Source organism: Castor canadensis, chromosome 15 (assembly GCF_047511655.1).
Source record: "Castor canadensis chromosome 15, mCasCan1.hap1v2, whole genome shotgun sequence".
Classification (NCBI taxonomy): domain Eukaryota; kingdom Metazoa; phylum Chordata; class Mammalia; order Rodentia; family Castoridae; genus Castor; species Castor canadensis.
The window spans coordinates 287,607-310,045 of record NC_133400.1 but is presented as its reverse complement, the minus strand read 5'-3'; the positions used below and the strand labels follow the sequence as shown (position 1 = coordinate 310,045).

Here is a 22,439-nt window from a genome sequence, read left to right as displayed (position 1 = left end):
CGCGGTTCCGAAAGCGACACGGTTGCCGTGGTGACCAGAGTAGTTGCAGCTAGGAGGTAGCTTTGTGAGTCACTCCGGGCTGCGCCGCGGTGGAGGTGCCGGGACCCCGGCTTGCGCCGGCGGGGCGGTAGGCTCACCTATGGGACTTTCCAAAAGCAAACCCAAAGAGAGGAAAGGTAAAGGGCGCCGCCGCCCTGTGGTCACCACCCGTCCCGGCTAGTGCGAACCACGCCGGCCCCTCCACGTCCTCTCGGATGGCAGTGACTCCAGTCCTTCCAGCTGTCGCGGACCAGAGCAGGCAGCGTAGAAGGACAGGAGCCATTGCCCTGGGTCCTGAGGTTATAGGTCTAATTGACTATCCATGCGTTTCAGGTGAGGAGGAAAAGAAGGGACTTCCCTATTCATTTCCAAAACCTAAGGACAAGTTGATGGAGGAGCGTTCCCCGAAGGCCGAGCAGGCAGACAGGGAGGCCAAGAAGCCTGCAGACAGTCTTCTCCTGGGGTTGGGGACAGTCAAGCATGAGCGGCTTCCTGCTTCCTCCGAAGGTAGGGGACCCTAGAAGGCCTGCAACACAAGGTGATTGGGATTGAGCGAGCAGGAGCCTGTTTGAGATCCTGATGATGTGGGGGTTTTGTTCAGGACCTTTGTACAGAAGGTAAATATCCAGAATGCTCGGTGGAATGTATAAGTGCGTATGGGGAAGATGAGGCCATATGAGCAGGATGAAGCCAGGATACAGGCTTTCTTTTTATGGTGTTGGTTGTGGGGATGGAAATGTCAGTACTTAAAACAAGAGAGGTGTGATGGCTCTGAGCCTTGGAAGGGGCTTTCTGGCTCCAGAATAGAGACCAGTGGGGAAGCAGAACCTGAGGGAGGAGACCTATGCCAGGTCCATTGCTATAATCGGGTGGGAACTAGTGAAGCAGTGGCTGTAGGATTCCAGAGAGATCCAGGAGGTAGAAACTGCAGAACTTGCTATGGAATGAGACCTAAAGGAAGGAGGAGCCAGACAATGAGTTAGAGGAGAAGAGGAGGACAGGCCTGGCAGGGGACAGAAGCTGGGCTGGGCAATTCAGGTTGAGGCACCTGTGGGCCCATCAGGCTGCAAGCAGGAGGCAATTTGAACACAGGTGTTGGCCTGGGTAAAGAAGCCTGGATTTGAAATTTCCCTTGAGGGTAGAAGGCTGCACAACCTATAGAAGGTCTATAGGTTTGGAAAGTGCCACCTGTCTCTCAGTATAGCCCATTACAGAAAAGCCAACTAAATGGAATTTCATCAGCAAAGGGTTTGGCATTTCACAAAGGAAGGAAGGGTCAGAGATGGCCTCCATCGTGTTGGTTCAGCAGCACAGCAGTGACATCAAGAGCCCTGCATGTTCCACTGTGCAACCCTCAGTCCAGGGGTGTCTTTCTCCATAGTCCCTAGATACTGAAGGACTGCACATATCACACACACGACTTCATGACCACAAGTGATGTTTAGTAGGCTCCACCTGCCTCTTTAAGATGGGCTCAGCTTTGCAGATTCATGAGGGACTGGAGGAGCTACAAGGCATGAGAGTGCAGGACCTTTACCAGCAAGGGACAGCCCGTTTACTTCGGCAGAAGAAGGTGGACATGAGAAGAAAACGGCAGATCTGGGAGCAAGTTTCAAGACAGAAGGTGAAGGTTGTTCTCAGACAATGGCACACACTCAGCAGCAATAAGAAACAAGCTCCTGCCACATGCTGCACTGTGGAGGGACTCCTAAAACATGATGCCAAGTGAAAGAAGCCAGATGTGAATGCCCACACCCATCATGATTCCCCTTCTATGACATGTATAGATAGAAGTAGATTGGTGGCTGCATGGGGTGGGACCAAAGAAGGGAATAGGGATTGGCCATATCGAGCACAAGGACTTTCTGGAGTGAAGGAAATGTTAAAACTGCATTAGGGGACTGGATGTGTGGCTCAAGCAGTACAGTTCTTGCTTTGCAAGTGTGAAGCCCTGAGTTCAAACCCCAGACTCTAAAAAAAAAAAAACTGCATTAAGCTGGGCATGGTGGTACAAGCCTGTAGTTCCAGCTACTCAGGATGCTGATGTAGGAGGAAATCACTTGAGCCTAGGAGATCAAGGCTAGACTGGGCAGCATGTACAGCCCTGTATTAAAAATAAAACAAAAAACTCTGCATCAGTGTTTCCCCACCTCTGAGAATGGGAAGCCCCATGGAGACACTGCAATTTGTAGTCCTGGCTTCTAAGCCTTCAGACCCAGGGCCAATCTGTGAGTGATAAGCCTTTAGATGACTGCAGGCCCTGCCTTTTGAGTCTTCATGATGTGCAGCAGCCAGTATCAGTTACCATCTCAGATGAGTGTGTCATTATGGACATCCAGCCCAGCTGAGCCTTCAGAGGACACAGCCCAGCAAAAATCTGTCAGCAGCTGTCTGGGAAGCCACAAGTGGTTATCAATCAGCTATACCTGTCCTGAACCACAAACTTTATGAGAAAATAATTCTTTTAAGCTACTAAGGTTTGCGGTAAGTTATTGCAGCAATAGTAGCCAGGCCAAGGGATAAAAAGGTGAAATAGACAAGAAATTTGTCCATGAGTTAGTCATAGGTGTTCTCGATATATCTGTATGTGCTTAAATTTTTGCTTTGTAAAATCCACAAATAGACATATTACAGAGATTAGCATACCACAAATTTACAGTTAGCTTATTCCTAGCCAGGTGCCCATGGCTCACACCTATAATCCTAGCTACTCAGGAGGCAGAGATCAAGAGGATCACGGTTCAAAGCCAGCCCAAGCAAATAGTTCTTGAGACCATATCTTGAAAAAAACCCATCACAAAAAAAGGCTGGTGGAGTGGCTCAAGGTGTAGGCCTTGAGTTCAAGCCCCAGTACTGCAAAAAAAAAAAAAAAAAAAGTTAAATTGGATATTACCTAATAACAAAGAATTGATGCTAGGGTTGAGGACAAAGCACCTGCCTAGCATGTGCAAAGCCCAGGTTCAAACTCCAGTACCACAAATAAATACATAAATAATTTAAAAAATAATACTGAGTGAAAAAAATCCAATCTCAAAAGTTCACATTCTGGCTGTTAGAGTGGCTCAAGTGGTAGAGCAAGCATGAGGCCCTGAGTTCAAACCCCAGTACCGCCAAAAAAAAATTCTCATTGTTTGATTCTATTTATATTATATTATCCAAATGACAGAATTATAGAAATGGAAAACAGACTAATGGTTGCCAGGGGTTAGGTAGGGGGAGAGGGGGAGAAGTGTGACTCTAAAGGTGCAGCAGTAAGGGGTCTCTGGTGATAGATTGGCCCTGGACCTGATGGAGGCAGGTTACATGTGACCCTATAGACACTGGACCAATGTCAGTTTCCTGGTACTGATACTCTACTGTAGTTATATAAGATGTTACCGCTGGGAGAAACTGGGTGAAGGGTTCAAGGGACCTCTTTGTACTATTTTTGCAAGTTTCTGTGAATTTATAAATACTGTAAAAATAAAACATTTTAAATGTTTCAAAAGATGATTTTAATTATTATAGCTACAATTCCAGTATAAAGAGATAAATGAAATAAAAATAGGGAGAGTAAGCCATGTGTGGTGTGTGTGCATGTGAGAGGGAGAGAGAGAGAATGTGTATGTATGAAGTGAATGATAAAACTGAGACAAAAACTAGTAGGAAAGGGAAGAATAGCTGGGCACTGGTGGCTCACGTCTATAATCCCAGCTACTCAGGAGGCAGAGATCAGGAGGATTGTTGTTCAAGGCCAGCCTGGGCAAATAGTTCTTGAGACCCTATCTTGAAAAAAAAAAAATCACACACACAAAAAAAGGGGCTGGTGGAATGGCTCAAGGTGTAGGTCCTGAGTTCAAACTCCAGTACTGCAAAAAAAGAGGGGGGTTATGTAATAAATGATGCTAGGAAACCTGCCTAACACTTTAAGGCATAAATTATATGGTAGCTTCTTGCCATACACTAAGATAATTTCCAGAGGAATAAAAGTGAATATAAAAGTCAGTAGAGTCCATAGAGTGTGGAAACTGGTGCAAACCATTCATAGATGACCTGCTTCTGGGTCAGGGTTTCCTTCGTAGCACAGCAGCTCCCTCACTGCGATCTATTGAAAGCCAGCCCTCCACCCAAGGGTTTGAAAAAACAAGGAAAAAAAACACTCAGTAGAGAAAAATGAGGATACAAGTAATCTGATTTCCCAATGAGCTCTTTCCATTTCTTGAAGTAAATAAAAATACCACAAAGAGATACTGAGGAATCTGGCTACACTAACTTTTAAAACATCTCCCAACCTGTAATCCCAGCACTAAGGAGGCTGAGGCAGGAGGATCTAGAGTTGGAGACCAGCCTGGACTACATAGTGAGATCCTGTCTCAAAATAAAAGTTTTTTTGCAACATATATGACAGGCCAAAGACATTTATGTCCCTCAAATGCAGATCAGGTGCCCTGAGATACTGTGGGACTATTGATTTTTTACAGTTTGGCATTGTGGTAGAAGGACTCTAACCCTAAAATCTTTTCCACCTTGTAATCTGTCTGATCCCCTCCCCATGAGTGTGGGAGGAACTGTAAAGACAAAGGGGCCTCTGATGTGATTAGGTTATTAGTCAGTTGACTCTGGCTTATCTAGAATGGGGATTATCAGGTGGACCGTGCAGAGCACACTTTAGAGAGTCACAGGCAGAGGCTGCAGGCCTCTTGGAGCTGCCCACAGCCTCCTTAAACCACAATTTAGGTTGCATCCTACCTACAACCTAAATGAGCTAGAAGAGGACCCAGTTGCACATGAGAATGCAGTCTAGGCAGCACCTAGACTCCAACCTCTCAAGACCCCCAGCAGAGCCCTAGCCTGGCTTATAGAAACTAGGACATAATAAATGTGGGTGCTGATTTAAGTCACTAAGCTTATGGTAATTTGTTATGCAATAAGAGAGAACTAAACTAGTACAGAGAGACAGGACTGTAGCTCAGTGGTAGAGCACTTGCCTAGCATGTATAAGGCAATGGGTTCCATCCCTAGCACCAACATGTGTGCACACACACACAAACACACACAAAGTAGTACAGGTAATATGTATTAAGAACCTTTAAAGGCTGGGCACAGATGGCTCATGCCTGAAATTCTAACTATTTGGGAGGCTCAGATTGGGAAGATCACACTTCAAGGCCAACCTGGGCCTCATCCTCAAAATAAGCAGGGCAAAATGGACTAGCAGCATGGCTCAAACAGTAGAGCACCTGCATGGCAAGATCCTGCTTTGCAAATGGGAAGCCCTCAATTCAAGGCCCAGTGCCCCCTCCCCCCAAAAAGCCTAAAAAGTTTTTAAATATAATACTTTAAAACTGAAAAGAAATCTCATCTGGACTAGAATGCCTCAATAATGTAAATATGTTAATTCTCCATTAATTCAGTTAAACACAAAAACACCACAAGTCCTTTAGGGAATATGAGCAAATTATTCAGAAGTCTATCTAGAATAGTAAGTGAGGACAGCAAGGGTGTGAGGGCGAAAGCAGAAGCTAGTATTAGGGGATTTAGGTGAGTCCCAGAGTAAAGCAGCAGGTATAGAAACTGATCTGGGAGTTCAGGAGACTTGGATTTCTGGGAATTCATGGTGAGGATAGTGGACAAGTCACTTGTGTGGAGAACAGATGGAACTTTGGTGTTAAGACAATGGATGGGATGACTTAGGAAACAAAAAGCTTAGTGGTTTTGTTTTGTTTTGTGGTGCTGGGGATTGAACCCAGGGCCTCATGCATGCTAACCATGTGCTCTATCACTCAGCTACACTTCAAGCCCTGATAACAATCTTTACAGAAACAATTTGACTATATATACAATTTCTTTTCTTTCTTTCTTTTTTTTTTTTTTTTTTTCACGATAGGTCCTCCCTGTGTAGCACAGGCTGGCTTACAACTACAACTATATAACCCAAGTAGGCCTTGAACTCTAGATCCTTCACTTCAGCCTCCCCAGTGCTGGGATTACAGTGTGTACAGTACCTAGCTAGCATGGCAATATTTACTAAAATTTGAAAAGATTTAAATAATTTTACTAGAAGTTCTACTTATAGTAATTTTTGCCCAACTGATAAACCCTCACACAATTACATAATGCAATGAAACAGACAAAACTTGGAAATAACCTAAAGTATGTACAACAAAGGGAGTTGCTTACATAAAGGATTGGGTCCCAGTCAGGAATACAGGCTACCATGAAAAAGGAGAAGAGGTCACAATTGTGTGTAGACATCAGAGCCCAGCCTAGCCTGTCGTGCTGCTAGATGTGCGTGTGGGCATGTAAAACAGCTGGATGGGTAAATCAAGCAGGTGAGAATTTTTAGTCAATATTTTATTTTTTGGGGGGTGGAGGGTGTTGGGGGTTGAACCCAGGGCCTTGTGCATACTATGTATGCACTGTACTACTGAACTTCTATTTTTAATTAAAATATTCATGACCTTTTAAGTAGTTTCAATCTATCAATTTAATGTTAATACAAAATATAACAGAATGCAGTTTTTGGCCTAATATAATGATATAATGTACTGCCCTTGCAGGACATGGGTCATTTGGCTGTGATGTAGCACTAAAGGCAGAGTTTCCTGTGACCCAGCATCTCCCTCTGCCACCCAACTGACTAGCTTTGGGCAGGTGACTTAACCTCTCCATGCTTTGGTTTCTGTAAAATGCAGGTCATAGGGACCAATGAAGTTGTTGTGTGCTATCATTCCTTATGTTTTTCTAGGGCTCAGAAATTGTGGCACAGAGTGTTCTCTCAATAAAAGCCATCATTGTCATTACCAAGTATTCATTGTACCGTGTAGCAAGACTCATGAGGCATCAAGGAGGGCTAAAAGCAAACCAGTATGACCAATGTAATGTTTTCTTGCAAAAATATGTCACTGTGAACATTCTGGGTGCACATGGATTGTGCAGAGAGAAACCTCTGTCATGTTCTAACATAGGCCTAAAGCATGTGCCCAGCTGTGAAGCAGTAAGGCAAGGAGAACCCCTGCATGTCTATGTTTCCATCTGACAAGCTCAGCAGCTTCACAGTGCTTATGCATTTCCTGCACCCTTAGCAAGGATGTGAAAATGTAGGCAATATTAGGAATGCCCATTTCTGGATCATTACTGATTAGTAAAGTTCTGCCAAGAGTTTTACCTTTGGTGACTGCGTCTGAACCTTAACCACTGAGGCAAACCTACCTTTTCATATTCTTTCCTTCCTCTGCCTGTCACCCTGCAGCTGCCTGTCAGATCATGAAACCGAGTTTCTCCTGTTTCTTCCTTGAAAGGAGACATCCAGGATTCACAACCTGTGTGGCTGAGCTTGGAAATGTTCATGCAGTTTCTCTGCCTGCTAACTATGAATCTAATTCCTGTACTCTGACCTAGACAAGCCTTGTGTGTATTGTGGAAGAAGTTTACACACACACTAAATGCCTGGATATTTTCTTTCCTCTAGAGAAACCTGATGTAAAACAAAAGTTGAGCAAGAAGAAAACTGTCACTCCTCAGGTCATCATCACTCGGGCCTCAAATGAATCTATAATCAGCTACAACTCCACTGGGAGCGAGGAGCAGAGAACCATTCAGGAACAGGCTGAATGGGGCATCTACCACCGACACAGGAGCCCCAGTACAATAGCAGCCTATCTATACAATAAAGAATAATTGAGAGCCTCCAGTAGCTGTCCTTGTTTACTGTGATCTGAGTCTCAGCTACACTGGCAGGAGGGCTACTCTGCCCCATGTGGCACTGACTGCCCTTTAGTCCATGAGGTTCTGTCTCAGTGACCACTTGGTCTCACCTTCCCCAGAGCCACTAGCAGCTTGATGGAGCACAAGAGTGTCTGGTTCAGAGAGAGAACTTTGTGGGACTCTCTGAACAAAGGAATGAATAAGCACATCCCTGTTGGAAGTGAGTGGCTGCAGAGTAGTGGACATCAGGCGACAGCTCAAGTTGTCTCAGATAGGCAGTTAACATTCACAATGAATGACATCCCCCAAACTTGGCAAAAATGCCAGAGTCTAAGGTGTAATGTTCCAGGATAGAGGTGCAAGGTCACTTCACCAGTGGAGGTCTCCTGGCTTGACTGTAATCTGACCCAGTTTATTAAAAGGCCCAGAAGAATGTAGAATGTATTCTGGGGAGGGGGTGGATAGCCAGAGCATTTAGACTTTGGAAGTGTCCTGTCAGTGCTAACCTACCTGTCTTGCCCCAGGGATGAGGGTCCCCTCCAGTGAAGGGCCACTCAGGAAAGGCCAAGCATAATGCCATTGGACATCTCAGCTGACTCCCCACCCTCGCGAACAACATTCATGTCAGGCTGTTGTCTGAGAGAATGCCCGGCTCTGCCTGGTCTCACACATGTAATCTAGTAACAGTGTGTAGGATGTGTTATTTCTATATTGGCTGGCCTTGGTGAGCTAACCAGAGCTAGGGGACAGGGGTATGCCCACCAGGATCATAAACATAACCTTCTCAAGTGCTGGGGTGAGGGACCCTGATGCCTGTCACACATGCCAACAATTTCTGATACATATATCTAGTCTATCTAGTATATACATACGTGTAAAAACTCATACATCCATGCAGGCCAATTTATTACACAAACACATGTAGACCTATATTTATTATATATGTTTTTATATATACACATGCATGCAGGCTTATCTAGTATATACACAAGGTATATATATACACCTTGTGTATATACTATATATGTATACACACACACACAACCTAAATAATGACTTTGGAAGATGAATTTTCAAAGACAAAAAAAGTGCGGCATTGAGCTGGTGGAGTGGCTCAAGTGGAAGAGCACCTGCCTAGCAAGCACGATGCCCTGAGTACAAACCACAGTACTGAAAAAAAATAAAAGTATAGCATGCAAATATGACAGTATACGATAATTTAAAAACTATTTTGCGGCCAGGCGCCAGTGCCTTGGCCTATAATCTGAGCCTGCTTGGGAGGCTCAGATCTGGAGAGTCACGATTCCTCACCAGCCCGGGCAAACAGTTCACAAGATCCCATCTCCAAATGGATCAGAGGTGTGGCTCAAATGGCAGAGTGCCTGTTTGCAAGCACGAAACCCTGTAGCTCAAACCCCGGTGTGTTTTAAACTTTGCGGGGCCAAGCCATCTAGCAGAAGTCTGTTTTTAATGCTGGAGACCTGCTGCTGAACGGCTGCTCTGCCCGGCTTTCCCTTGAATCCTCCGCGAGGGACCAACGGCAGCAGGTGTCCCAGGTTCCCTCACACACCGCACACAACGCCCTCTTCCGTCCTTGTCAGTGACCCTGCCGTCTCCAGGGGCTTTCAGAAGCGAAACCACACCAGGCGCCGCCCTGGTCCTAAATTTGCACTCTTCTTCCACCTTCCAGCACCGGGCTGGGCTTGGCAAGGCATAATACCCTGGGCATGATGCACAGCGGACTCCTCCCAGGTGACGAGGGAAGGCGCTGACTGTGTCCACCTCCTCGGGGGCTGCTGGCCTCTTCCCACCCAGGGGCTAGGCTTGCGTGCCATCTTCCGCCTGCCCCTCGCTCCCGTCTGTGTCCACCGCAAGACTTCCAGCAGCTGGTGCATCGGCGATGTGTCTTCCTCCGACCTCCCCCAGGCCGATGCACCGGCCACAAAGGAGGCCTCTGGGTCCCGCCCCGTTCGGAGGGGTGCAGTGGCCTCCCGCTCTGGCCCCGTTGCCTGGCGGCCCAGCTGGGTCAGATACCTGTGCCTTCCTCCAAAGTGAGGTCCGAACCTCGGCGGCCAGGGTGGATCCCAGCAGCCAAGCTCCTCAGAAGCGTCCTCCCGGGGCGAAGTAACCGTTGCTAGGGGCAGGACGACCGGAAGTAGGTCTCGCGCCTGCGCCGAGGGAGGCCCGCGGCCGCGGACAGGGGAAGCGAGTGGGTGCCGCGCTCGGCATGGCGGAACCCGACCCGGACCCAGAGCAGATCCGCCTGAAGTGCATCCGTAAGGAAGGCTTCTTCACGGTGCCTGCAGAACACAGGGTGAGCCGGGGTGCCTCTGGGGCGGCGCTGGCTGAGGGCCGGACCGTAGCGCTCGGTGTCGCGTTACAGCGCCGTTTCCGGTCGGCGGGAACGACAGTCCCAGAGTTCCCTGCGGCTGGAGTGGGAAGCCGCCTGAGGACCTGCTGCCCGGCCTCCTGGGCCGGCGGGGGCGTGGCTAGGAACGGTGGGGCGGGGTCGGGGAGGGGCGTGGCTAGGAACGGTGGGGCGGGGTCGGGGAGGGGAGGGGCGGGGCGGGGCGGGGCGGGGCGGGACCGGACCAGCTCTGGGTCAGACTTCTGTGTTTTCGAACTCCGTTCCCGCGCCGGGCTCTGCAAGAGCGGCTAGGGGTGGACAAGAGTATGCCCGAGAGGAGAATTGGAGGCTCCCGGTCCTCACCTGCAACCAGGCAGCTCTCATTTTGCCTTCCTGCCCTCCCAAAGACCCTTGGCCGCGAGTTCTGTTACTGTCCCTTTTGTGTGACCGGGAAGGTGAACCTTAGGGCGCTAGGAGATTTTTACCAAGGTAGACAATTCGTGGATTGTGTTTTCTGATTCGTTGAGAGGCCAAGTCACGTGCCCAGGAAGCCTCGCTAACAGTGTGACCGAGTTTGCAGCCTGAGCCTGCTGCCTGCATATGTGTCGCTGGAGCCCGAAGTCCAGAGCTCCGTATGAACTCTGGGGCCACCTCAATGAGACAGAATTCTGCTTTTGTTGTTGTTGTTGTTAGAATTCTGCTCTTAAAGGGGAGGACAGTGCCTCAAGACAAAAGGATCAGGGATTTTCGAGAAAGGAGTGGTACTCAGAGCAGGAAGAGTTTTGTAGAAGGGCTGGCATTTCTTTTGGACCAGGAGGTGTGGCCAGGATTTGGACACTTTAGAGAAGGGGGGAGCCGGGCGCCGGTGGCTCAGGCCTGTCATTCTAGCTACTCAGGAGGCAGAGATCAAGAGGTTCGTGGTTCCAAGCCAGCCTGGAAAATAGTTCCCAAGATCCTCAAAAACAAAAACAAAAAAAACTTCACATACAAGGGCTGGTGGAGTGGCTCAAGGTGTAGGTCCTGAGTTCAAGCCCCAGTACCGCAAAAAAAAAAAAAATGGTGGCATGCCAGACCCAGGGGGTAGGGCAAAGTCCCAACTGAGAGGAGACTGGAAGAGTGAACAGGAAGCACAGGAGACGGTCTGAGAAGCCAGGTGAAGGTCGTGGAAGTTGCCATTCTGATTTGGTTCTTTAGGTATGAACGGGGTAGAGACAGTATCTTCTGCCCTAGACCTGGGTGGTGGCTACTGTAACTAGACAGCAGATGTCTAGTAACAGAGGATTTAAGACAGTAGTTAAGCCACCTTTGGTATTTCATTCAAAGTGGGCCTGGTGTCATCTCCATTCTCATCAGAAAAGCTTTTCTGTTTGATGAGATGTGAGCAGGTTTGTCAGTACCAAGCACACATGAAATACCCATCCTCAGTTGTTGCTTTGGCTTCCAAATTCCTATGCTGACAGCACCTCTCTTTCAGCTGGGACAATGCCGGAGCGTGAAGGAGTTTGAGAAGCTGAACCGCATCGGCGAGGGCACCTATGGCATTGTGTGTGAGTGGCCAAGAAAGGGAGCCTGGAGCCACAGCTTGTGGTTCTGATGATTGGGAAATGGGGTTACACAGTGGCATCTGTGTTGGGGCCGGAAGGCTCATACCTTGTGCTCCAAACCAGGAACTTCAGTTCCTTCTATAATTTCCACAAATTTTACACCATGTCTAGATACACATAAGCTTGGGATTGTTAGTGTCAGAAACCCAAATATGTAACCAGGGAGTGGAGACAACTGGTCAATGAAATGTCCCACTTCCAAAAGCTCAGTCAGTACCCAACAGCTCTACTGGTGTCAGTCATTCTGCCAAATCGGTGGAAGTTGCACAGATCAACAAAAGGCTTTGTGGAGCCATCTTTGCACAAAATAAGGGTTGTTTTTTTCTAAACTTGAACACAAAACAGTGACCTACCTGCTGAGAGGGAGAATACCCAGCTTATTACTACTTGAGTTGCTAGAAGCCAGGTTTCAGGACAGAGAGAAGAACTGGGCATGCTATACCCAGCTCTAATGAAACCCCTAGGTTTGGGCTAATGGTGTTGCTTACACATAGGGAACACTGAGCGTTGCTGGGCATTAGGTTGTCAGAGAAATTCAGGAAGGGACTCCTGTGTGGGGAGGGGCCTGTGATAGCGTTTGGTGTGGGCTCCATCAGAGATGTGCCTCCATTTCAGATCGAGCCAGGGACACCCAGACAGATGAGATTGTTGCCTTGAAGAAGGTGCGGATGGACAAGGAGAAGGATGGTGAGTGGAGAGAGGGTTGTTAGGACCATCCCAGCTGGAACCTTAAAGCAGAACAGTGTAGAGGTGCCAGTTACCTGACTTTGTCCCAGGACTGAATCCTGAGAGTGTCTACCTAGTGGTTAAAGATGGTGGCCTGGCCTGTCACTCCCAGTCTGAGCCTGAGTCCCCTGAGCCGGCCAGTTTCCCTCCCCTTCTGTCTGGAGGATTCTGCATTTTCTCTATCCCTTGTTCTCTCTCCTGTCTGGTGATTCACCTCACTTCCATCTCAGCTCATCTGTCACCCTCTCCCACACACCTGCCTTCATGCTCCATGGGTGCTCTGTCACACTGTCTCTGATGAGTGGTGTTAGGAGGCTCTGATTCTCCCTGAGGTGGAGACAGTGACAGCATCTTGTATTGGGTGTTTTAGAGCCCAGAGAGTGGCAGGAGATCACTGAGCCCTTCTGTGGTTGCAGGCATCCCCATCAGCAGCCTGCGGGAGATCACACTTCTCCTGCGCCTTCGCCATCCCAACATCGTGGAGCTGAAGGAGGTGGTTGTGGGGAACCACCTGGAGAGGTGTGCAGTCTCTTGACCTCTACTCCTGCTGAGCCCACCCTCTTCCTGGGATACAGGTCACCCTTTCTGCAGCAGGGGAGGCTTCTTTCTTTGCCCACTAGGGAGAAGACAGGAGGTACCATATGTCTTTTCTTCCTTCCAGCATCTTCCTGGTGATGGGTTACTGTGAGCAGGATCTGGCTAGCCTCCTGGAGAATATGCCAACCCCCTTCTCTGAGTCCCAGGTGTGTAGTGGAGGTGCTTCACAAGCCCTGGTTACTGTACATTTGTACTGAACATGGCTGCTGGGTCTGTGTGGAGTTGCCACTGCCTCCTGTACAGCACCAACAAGTTACTGCTTAGGGGCACCACAGGATTCTGTGAGCTGGCATCTCAGCACAACATGCAGGGGTCATGGGAAGGAGAGGTGACAGCACTACTGTCCCAGCTGTACAGGACACAGCAATCACTGAGCTCCAGAGGCCACTAGTGACTGCTGGTTCTGCCATGTAATATGGATGTGGTGTGCCCAGGCACCTCAGGCTCTCCCTGACTGATCCTTCTGGACTTCCACACAGGTCAAGTGCATCATGCTACAGGTGCTCAGGGGCCTCCAGTACCTGCACAAGAACTTCATCATCCACAGGTGGGCAGGAGGTAGAGGGAGTGCACAGGTGCTGCACACTTCTAATTTTCAAGTGTCCTCCAGGAGAGGAGCAGATACTAGCAGAAGTTCTCTAATTGCTCCTGGGGAAGGACCAGATAAATCTGAGAAGCCTTTGTCTGCTCTCTGGGAAAAAGGGTGGGTGGATAGAGACAGTGGCCCAAGGCCTGGGTGAGGAGAGCACTTTACCTGCTTGGACTTTGATTCTCAGGCCAGGAGCTGGCTGTGAATGGAGGGGCCTGAGTCCTGGAGCCCAGCTGTGCAGCCTTTGTGCTGGGGCTACTGGAGGAGCACCCAGGGCTACATCCTGGCTCTGACTCTTCCTTAGAGTTACTGAGAGTACTGGCATTTCCCACTGCCAGTATCCTCTCTACTGCTCACCCTCTACTTTTAAAAGGCTCAAATTTGAGGGAAAGCAGGGTCAGGGTGATGGTGGTCATGTCTATAATCCTAGCTTCTTGGGAGGTTGAGAGCTAGAAGATCATGGTTTGAGGCCAATACAGGTAAATTGTGAGACCCCCATCTCCAAAAAATATCCAGAGCAAAATGGACTGGAGGTGTGGCTCAAGCAGTAGAGTGCTTGCAAGCATCAAGCCCCAAGTTCAAACCCCAGCCCCACCAAAAAAAAAAAAAAGTTAGGGAAAGCGTTTTAAGGGTCGACTGTGGTGCTCACTTCACTTCCTGGGAACACCAGTGTCCTCTTTCTGTCACAGGGACCTGAAGGTCTCCAACCTGCTCATGACAGACAAAGGCTGTGTAAAAACAGGTGGGTGTAGGCTCTGCTTGCGTGGAGGTGGACATCCATGAGCATGCCCTTGGGGCAGGGAATGTTGGGTCCTCTTAAGTGCCCTGAAGGCCAGAGGCTGGCTTATCTGCCTTTCTAGCCCCAGGGCACCTGAGTCTGGCTCTGTTCTCGGACAGCAATTTATCAGCTTTCACTGGGTGTTGCTTTCCCTCCCTTCTCTGCCTCTGGTGCAGCGGATTTCGGCCTGGCCCGGGCATATGGTGTTCCAGTAAAGCCAATGACCCCCAAGGTGGTTACCCTCTGGTGAGTCCCTCAGAAACATGATGGACATGGGGATGGGTGCCTGGTGCAGGGCTCTTTGGAGTTGTAAGACTGCTGCTACAAATGGGTCTAGAGTCTGAAGCTGCAGGGTGGCACACATTTATAAAGCCAGGTGCCAGTGGCTCATGCCTGTAATCCTAGCTACACAGGAGGCAGAGATCATAGTTTGAAGCCAGCTCAGGGCAAATGGTTCCTGAGACTCTATCTGAAAAAAATCCCATCACACAAAAAGGTCTGGCCAAGTGGCTGAAGCAGTAAGAGCACCTGCCTAGCAAGTGTGAGGCTCTGAAGTTCTGCCAAAAAAAAATACAAAAGCTGCATCCATGATCGATTCTCAGGACAGAGTAGGGCTGTCCCAGGAAATGAGTAATAGGCTCAGTAGCCTCGAGGAACCTGCCTTGTCCACTTGAGGTCTATCCAGAAACAGCCTGGCTTTGAAGCCATCCCAGGAAAGGGAGGGTGCTCCACACTGAAGGGTTTGTGCTTATGGAATTTTGTGTAGTTGCGTTTTTAACAGGCAGAACAGGGTCATAGTTAAAGACTTAACCCCCATCTGAAAGCAGGCTGATGGTGGTAGGTCTGTGCTGAGGGTCCCTGTTTCTTCTAACACACAGTACACTTGGTATCCTTCAGTGGCAGCTGTAACCATGTGTTGCCTGAGTCTTTAGGCTTAAATCAGAAGGCAGTCCAAGCTTCAAGAAAGCAGTCTTATTGCTCAGGCTGCTATCAGGAGCCCTGCAGATACTCAGCTCAGGCTGGAGGACAGGAGCTGGCCAAAGGTGAAGTGGGGCCTCTGTCTACAGGTACCGAGCCCCTGAGCTACTGCTGGGAACCACCACCCAGACTACCAGCATCGATATGTGGTAAGAGTGGCTATTGCTGCTGGGGTGTCACCTGGCTCCTGAGCTCAGCCCTGGGGCAGGGGAAGGGACAGAAGTGAGTCTAAGGTTTTTGCTAGCATCCCAGCTCCTAGCAACATCTAGCATCTGGAACCCAAGAGGAAGCATGAGAATGTTAGTGTTTGCAGGACTCTGGCACCAAGGTGTGCAGGAATCAGGCCTGCCCTTGTGGTCCTGGTGGAGAAGCTTGAGTGTCACTTTCCATTTTTTTGTGGGTATATTGGCATGGTACAGAGCAAAGGACTGGCCTCTCTTCCTGCAGGGCCGTGGGCTGCATCCTGGCTGAACTGCTGGCCCACAAGCCCCTCCTCCCTGGCACTTCTGAGATCCACCAGATCGACCTGATCGTACAGCTGCTAGGGACACCCAGTGAGAACATCTGGCCAGTGAGTGCCCAGGGAAGCCCCTGAGCCCTGCCCGTGCCTGGCTTCAGCTCCCTGTGACTCTAGCTCCTTCCTCCTGTAGGGCTTCTCCAAGCTGCCACTGGCTGGCCAGTACAGCCTACGGAAGCAGCCATACAACAACCTCAAGCACAAGTTCCCATGGCTGTCAGAGGCCGGACTGCGCCTGCTCAACTTCCTCTTTATGTATGACCCCAAGAAAAGGTGTGACCCCACTTGTGGCTGCCCCACAGGCTGCCCCTATGGCCTTTGGGATAGCAGGCACTGACCTCTCCAGGGGTACCTTAAATCTGAATCCTTTGTTCATTTTTTGTGGGCCTTATGCTGGGCTAACAGTGTATCACTGAGCTGTACCACAGCCCAACTGGAATCCTTTAAAGGTGGTTTCTCAGAGCATAGGCCAGATGCTCCCTTACAGACATGCAGACACCTGTGCACCAGTTGCCCAGTTTGGTCTTTATTCCTTCAAGTCATGGGGACCACTTTGAGGTTCTCATCAGTTTCTGGACCCCAAACCACTATCTACTGTTCACCCTTCTGTTGGAAGTTGAACTAGGGGCTGCTGAGCTGGGTGGAGGTTTCAGAGAAACAGGCCTGGCAGAGGCCAAGGGTCCCATTATAAGACTGCCTTTCCCCAGGGCAACAGCGGGGGACTGCCTGGAGAGCTCCTACTTCAAGGAGAAGCCCCTACGTGAGTTCCCAGACCCTTGGGCCCTGCTCTTTGGAGGCTTGGCTAGTATCCCTTTTTGTTTGTGCTGAGTGGGCTCCCAGAGTAGGCCTGTGCATGTGGGATGTGGGCATCCCTCGGCAGGTGAGGGCTATGCAGACCTTCCCTTAGGGAAGAGGAGGGAAGCAGATTGGGGGGGGGGAGTGCAGGGCAGCCCAGGGCCAGCCTGAGTGCAGAGCCAGGTCCAGACCTGGAGGATGCCCCCAGCGCCTGGTCTGCCTGGGAAGCCCTCTCGCAGGTCAGCGCTGAGCTGCTCTTCTCCCACAGCCTGCGAGCCGGAGCTCATGCCTACCTTCCCCCACCACCGCAATAAGCGGGCTGTCCCTGCCACCTCTGAGGGCCAGAGCAAGCGGTGCAAGCCCTGATGGTGGGCCCAACATGTGCTCTGCACCCTCACCAGATCATCGGCCAGTGGTGGACTTGGGAGGGTCCTGCAGGCCAGGCTGAATCTCCTGGGATCCCTTGGCCACCCCAACTGACTCCACCCTGCTTTTTCCTGTGAGCAGGCAGGCTGTGGACAGGGTGATGGTGACAGAAGCTCCAGGTCTGTTCACCCAGGAGGGGTCAGGGTGGTTGTTTCATCATCTGGTGGATGCACAGTGTCTTGCTTGTGCTTCCTGGCTGCTCTTGTCTGGTAGTAAGGCTTGCCCTCTGGGGAGGAAGTGCTAGTGCAGAAGCCTCTGCTTGAGCCAAGCAATGGCCTTAATGAGCAGGATGGAGAAGACTGTGCTGTTCCTGTCTGGTCACCAGGGGCTACCCAGGGCAATCATAGGTTATGGTGAACCCAGTGGAGCTTCAGGTGGAAAAGATGGACCAGGTGTGGGTGGAGGCCATGAGGGGACACCCCCGAAGTCCCTAGAAGATAGCCCTCAGTAGAGGTGATGGCTGTCATCCCAGGGGGGAAAAGATAAAAGCCTTCCTGACAGACATGGTCTGACCATCCTTTAATGTACTGTGCGACATGGACAGTGTTCTCTGAGTGGACTGGGGAGGAGGAATGGGACAAGAATGCAGGAACACGCTTAGAAGAGGGGGTGCTGAAAAAGGAGCATGCAGAGCAGTGGTCATTATACCTGCCCCCTTGGAGGTGGGCCAGGGACCCCAAAGGTTTGCAGCTCTGGGGATCCCAGTCTAAGGGTCCCAGGGCTGCCCATAAAGAAAGAGGGCCTGCAGCTTCTCCCTTTGTGGCTATCTATCCATCTCTGCTGTGTTGCCTTGGTCAGCAGTCACATGGTCTCATGATGGGCACAGCAGCCCAGTGGGCAGCCTGCAGGACTCCACCTCTCTTCTTCTGGAGGCAGCTGGGTGCTGGTTGCAGAGAATTACTCCCTTCCTTTGCCAACACTTCCTGTTGTCTGTCCTGTGAGGCTCTGGGCACCTCCTGACTGTGACAGCAATGGAGAGGTTGGGGTCTTCACAGAGCCACTTCAGGCCTTGAGGAAGCCTCTGTGGGTATCCCAAGCACATAGAGAAGACCATATCCACAGCCATGGGACTGTAGGGAGTGGGCTGGGAGCTATGGCAGTTGATGGATTTCTAAAGGGATGAGAGTTTCTTCCTGGGGGCAGGGACATGTGGGAAGGTCTCTGTTGGTCCAGCTCAGGGCCTACTGTAGCCAGGGCTGAGGCCGGGGCCTCCCAGGCAGGAGTGTGCAGTGGAAGGCTCTACCCCCTTCCAGTGTACAGGATCTGGACTTCGTGGGGGACAGGAGGCCCAGGGCATCTGGTGGCCCAGGCTCGTCCCCCAAGAGAAGCACCGTGGAAACTGTCTCTTGTAAACCCTTGGCCTGTAAACCAACTGGGCCTAGGGATGAGCCCCGGGACTGTCATACAGTAGGGCGTCCACCTGTGCACGCTGCAGCCACAAGCGCCTTTGGGTGTCACCAAGCAGCACACGCAGTGAGTGACCTGGGCGGCAGGCTGGTAGAGCAGTGCAGTGGGTAGTGTGCAGCTGGCGACAAGTGTCACAGCAGAGGGTGGGCAGGGCACCAGGGGCCAGGCAGCTGTGTGCCTGGTAGCCCAAGGGCTCAGAGACAGGCCCATAGGTTGAGGCTGGTGTGCCCTCTGCCCGTGTATGCCGGGGGCTGGCCTGTCCAGGGCTCTCCCTAGGTTCAGGAGTAGTCAGGTCCCCAGGCCGACTTAGCTCACGGCGCAGTGAGAGGAAGGAGAAGGCAGAAGGCTCAGGTTCTAGCTCCTCCTCCAGGGCCCCATAGGGTGGGCTGCTGGCCCGAGGCAGGTCCTCAGCTGGGGGCTCCCAGGGCCGGCCCCCAGTGCCCCACAGCTTGGCACTCTGCTCCCAGAGTGGCTGCCTGTAGGTCAATTCCACAGGTGGTGAGTCTGGTCCTGGTGAGGGTTCCTCATACAGGCTGGCTTCCTCTGAGTCCTCATCTTCCTGCAGGTCCCTGTACAGGTCCAGTGGGGCCCCAAAAGTAGCAGTGGTGCCCCGAGGGGGCAGAGGTGGTGGCTCCTCATTCTGGGCCAGTTGCTGTTGCAACCTGGCCACACAGGAGGCTACATCCCCACTGGCTCGCCGTGCCCTCAGCAGCTCCTCAGCTGGCAGCACACTGGTGCCCAGTTGTGCCAGCACCTCACCTAGGATCTCACACTCCAGCCGAAGGGCAAAGCAGCCCAGGGCCACTTGCACCAGCTGGCAGGCGGGGGGTGGGGCAGTCACCATCAGGCGGTGGTTATCCCTGCGCACGTAGCCCATCTTCTGGAAGCTCCTGATAAGGAGCTCCTCGGAGAGCACACCTTTCAGCACATGCACGTAGCCCCCTGAGAAGGTCTGCAAGGGAGGGGCCTGGTCAGCAACGCCTTCCCATACCAGACCCTAGGGTGCTGCCCATCCAAAGTCCTTCCTGGTTTGGCCAGCTGCTGAGGCTCCTGCCCACCCAAGATTGGTCTAACCAATCTAGGGTAGGCACAAGTGTCAGAATTTTTTAAGTTTTTACTTTAAAAATGACAAGCTGGTCTCAGTGGCTCATGTCTGTAATCCTAGCTATGTGGTAGGTGGAGATTGGGAAGATCTGGGTTTGAGGTCAGGGCAAAAAAGTTCACCAGACCACATTTTAACCAAGAAAAAGCTGGATGTGGTGGCTTGAGTCTGTCATCCCAGTTACATAGGATGAGTTTATTTATGCTTTCTGTGGTCCAGGCTGGCCTGACAAAAGTGAGACCCTATTCAAAAAATAACTAAAACAAAAAGGGCTGGTAGGAGAGTGCTTGCAAGTTCAAGGCTCTGAGTTCAAACCACAGCACTGTCGATAATAACATCCAAAACAGTCACCTGGCTCAGAACTCAGAACAAAATGAAGAACCCTACACTGATAAGTCAACCCTTTTGAAGTCCCCCACCTTCTCTCACCCCAGATGCATTTTCCAGACTGTTTACTGCCGCAGACACAAATAGATTCCTATTTGCCCTCCCCCGCCAGCCCCCCACCTTCCAATGGCAGGGAAGTGCTTTTTTACTGAACTGTACCTCCAGCTTTTGGGTTTTGTGCTGGGATCACAGGTGTGTGCCACCACACCCAGCAGGTAGATATTAAATACTTTTAAATAATATTCTGCACTTTGCATTCTTTTCTACTACAAAGGTATGTGAAGAAACAGTATTTAGGTCCATGATTGAGTGCCTCTCCCAAGTCTAAAATTGCCCAGCTCCCCGGAGCAAGATGGCACTTCCCACATGAGCAGCTAGCTGCATACTGCCCTCAGGGCTTTTCATCTCTCCTGTGGAATTTTATTTTTTTGGTGGGGGACCAGCACTGCGGTTTGAACTCAGGGCCTCACACTTGCTAGACAGGTGCTCTTACAGCTTGAGCCACTCCAACAACCCTTTTTTGTGACGGTTTTTTTCCGAAATGGGGTCTCGTGAACTATTTGCCCAGGGCTGGCTTTAAACCACAATCCTCCTGATCTCTGCCTCCTGAGTAGTCAGGATTACAGGCATGAGCCGCGGGGTTGGCTTCCTGTGAACTATTCTTGTATCTCTTTCTCAGAGGAGGAAAGGGGCTCAGCGGATTACATAACGACTAAAGCCGCACAGCCAGAAAGAGGCAGCGCCAGATTCCCTGACTCCATTCCAGCTCTGCCCAAGTCCTGCCGCAGCCTCAAGGACTACTCAGCTTTTGCTCCCTTGTCGGCCTGGCAGGCCCCTACCTTCTATTCTGAAAAGATGAATCAAAGTCCTAGAACCCAGGACCGATAGGTGTCCCCCTGGAGCAGCAGGTTCCGCGCTCCTCTAGAGAGAGGCTCTGCTGCCTTAGCAACCAGCGGAGGCGTACCTCGCCCACGTGCGCACTGACGTCATCACCTTCCCCCTCCGAATTAGCTCAGAGCACCCCACGGCCCTGACCCCTCCTCTGGGTGGGCCGCTGACCTAGGCGGGGCTAGGCCAACCCTGGACTTGGCCTCTTAGCCCAGGCCGAGGCTGGAGCTACGTGCATGCCCGGTCCCCCATCTGGGGTTCTCCCCCCCGCTTCAGCGTCTTCCTTTGCAGATGTGATCAGCCCATATCCTAGAGTTAGGATGGCCGTGGCACGTCAAGTACCCCCAGCCCGGGCTGTGCTATCGTAGAACTGCTATAGGACGGTGATGCAAGCTTTAAGGGGCAGAGTCCCCTAGTGGGCAGACACCCCAGCCTGCCCTGCTCTCACCCTGTGTGTCAATACTGGGAGTGCTCAGGTGGCCCTCAACATGCCCCGCGACCCCTCAGCACTCCGTCCTGCGAGGCTCACACCCGAAACCCCTCTCCGAAAGGAGATTCGCTCCCGACGGCCGCCAGCCCTTAGCTTGTGCAGGGAAGGGGGCGGGCCCTACCTTGATGGTGGTGAACTCCTTCCTCCAGGGCAGCAGGTACAGGTGCACAGCGGCCAATTCCAGGAGTTCGAAGGCGCGGGCCAGGTCGCGCAGCGCGGGCGCCAGGTCGGCGCGGCCCCACAGGCCGTCGGTAAGCAAGGCCAGCGCGTCGTCCTGCAGCGCCCCGTGCAGGTCGAAGTCCTCCACCAGGATCTGCCAGAGGACGGCGCGCAGCGAGGGGTCCCCGCACACGCCCGCGCGGCCCCGCCGCAGCTCGCGCTCCAGGCACAGGCGGTAGTCCTCGGACAGAGAGCTGCTGCCCATCCTGGCGGGCGGGACGGGGTGTCAGGAACTGGAGACCCCGCTCTGCAGCACCCCAGGCGTCCCCTCCAAGCGGGAGACCCTGGCCTCGCCGGCTGAGCGGCTCCAGCTACCTACAGCCTCCCCCAGTCTGGAGACGGCGGCCCTGCGGGCAGTGTGCGTCCCGCATCGACAGACCCCCCCTTTCCTGGAGACCAGCGTCCGCCAGCTAAGCCCTGCTCCCGACCAAAGAGCCCCTCGCCCAACGGATCATGCTGTAGACCCCGCGAGCGACCGTGCTACCTGTCGGTTTCCAGCGATCCCCTAACCGCCGCCGTTCAGCTTGGCCTCGGGCTAGCCGAGCGCTTCCGCCGGGAGTGGGCTCCGCCCCGAGTCGGCTCCGCCCCCTGGCATTGACCCTGACGCCAGAGGCGTGGCTTGAGCCTGGCCCCGGCCCTCGGCTAATGTGGGCGGGGCCTGGGAAGCCCGCGTCGGCCCCGCCCCGTCGAACACCTGCAAAGTTCCTCTGCCCGCCGTCACCGCGTCGACTGTCTTCCCATCAGGCCAGAGAAGTTCACGGCCGACCCCGGGGCATGGGCTGCGAGTATACAGCGGACGCACAATAAACGTTTCCGTCCAATTTTGCCCCGGTAGCCCCACCACGGGGCGAGGCTCGACGCAGA

General features: G+C 51.8%; 3 protein-coding genes across 5 annotated transcripts; 2 read left to right on the top strand and 1 right to left on the bottom strand.

The window, feature by feature from the left end:
- The first annotated feature begins 4 nt into the window (after positions 1–4).
- Spata33 (spermatogenesis associated 33) lies at positions 5–7,704 on the top strand. 2 transcript variants are annotated; one of them, XM_020173619.2, is made up of 3 exons: positions 5–176; positions 373–546; positions 7,490–7,704. In XM_020173619.2, the coding sequence occupies exons 1-3, from the start codon at positions 140–142 to the stop codon at positions 7,696–7,698; spliced, it is 420 nt and encodes a 139-aa protein (XP_020029208.1). In that variant the 5' UTR covers positions 5–139; the 3' UTR covers positions 7,699–7,704. The 2 variants fall into 2 exon arrangements, with proteins under 2 accessions (XP_020029208.1, XP_073911561.1); XM_074055460.1 differs by having other exon boundaries at positions 5–546.
- Positions 7,705–9,521: 1,817 nt separating this feature from the next.
- Cdk10 (cyclin dependent kinase 10) lies at positions 9,522–17,584 on the top strand. Of its 2 annotated transcripts, none has more exons than XM_074055459.1 (13): positions 9,522–10,039; positions 11,547–11,619; positions 12,292–12,363; positions 12,819–12,921; positions 13,064–13,145; positions 13,479–13,546; positions 14,278–14,330; positions 14,486–14,612; positions 15,434–15,493; positions 15,792–15,915; positions 15,995–16,134; positions 16,569–16,621; positions 16,925–17,584. In XM_074055459.1, exons 1-13 carry the CDS (start codon positions 9,953–9,955, stop codon positions 17,020–17,022), a joined length of 1,140 nt encoding a protein of 379 aa, XP_073911560.1. In that variant the 5' UTR covers positions 9,522–9,952; the 3' UTR covers positions 17,023–17,584. The 2 variants fall into 2 exon arrangements, with proteins under 2 accessions (XP_073911560.1, XP_020029176.1); XM_020173587.2 differs by having other exon boundaries at positions 9,523–10,039; positions 14,543–14,612.
- Spata2l (spermatogenesis associated 2 like) lies at positions 16,367–22,435 on the bottom strand. Its single transcript, XM_020173585.2, has 3 exons — positions 22,060–22,435; positions 21,478–21,781; positions 16,367–19,441 (listed from the first exon to the last, which is right to left on the bottom strand). Exons 2-3 carry the CDS (start codon positions 21,778–21,780, stop codon positions 18,461–18,463), a joined length of 1,284 nt encoding a protein of 427 aa, XP_020029174.2. The 5' UTR covers position 21,781; positions 22,060–22,435; the 3' UTR covers positions 16,367–18,460.
- Between the last annotated feature and the right edge of the window lie 4 nt (positions 22,436–22,439).

Coding starts and splice junctions, on each gene's coding strand:
- Spata33 (XM_074055460.1), top strand. CDS start 255: ATGGCAGTGACTCCAGTCCTTCCAGCTGTCGCGGACCAGAGCAGGCAG. Junction 547..7,489: donor GCTTCCTGCTTCCTCCGAAG/GTAGGGGACCCT, acceptor TCTTTCCTCTAG/AGAAACCTGATGTAAAACAA.
- Spata2l (XM_020173585.2), bottom strand. CDS start 21,780: ATGGGCAGCAGCTCTCTGTCCGAGGACTACCGCCTGTGCCTGGAGCGC. Junction 19,442..21,477: donor AGGAGTTCACCACCATCAAG/GTAGGGCCCGCC, acceptor CCTCCCTTGCAG/ACCTTCTCAGGGGGCTACGT.
- Cdk10 (XM_074055459.1), top strand. CDS start 9,953: ATGGCGGAACCCGACCCGGACCCAGAGCAGATCCGCCTGAAGTGCATC. Junction 12,922..13,063: donor GTGGGGAACCACCTGGAGAG/GTGTGCAGTCTC, acceptor TCTTCCTTCCAG/CATCTTCCTGGTGATGGGTT. Junction 13,146..13,478: donor CCCCCTTCTCTGAGTCCCAG/GTGTGTAGTGGA, acceptor ACTTCCACACAG/GTCAAGTGCATCATGCTACA.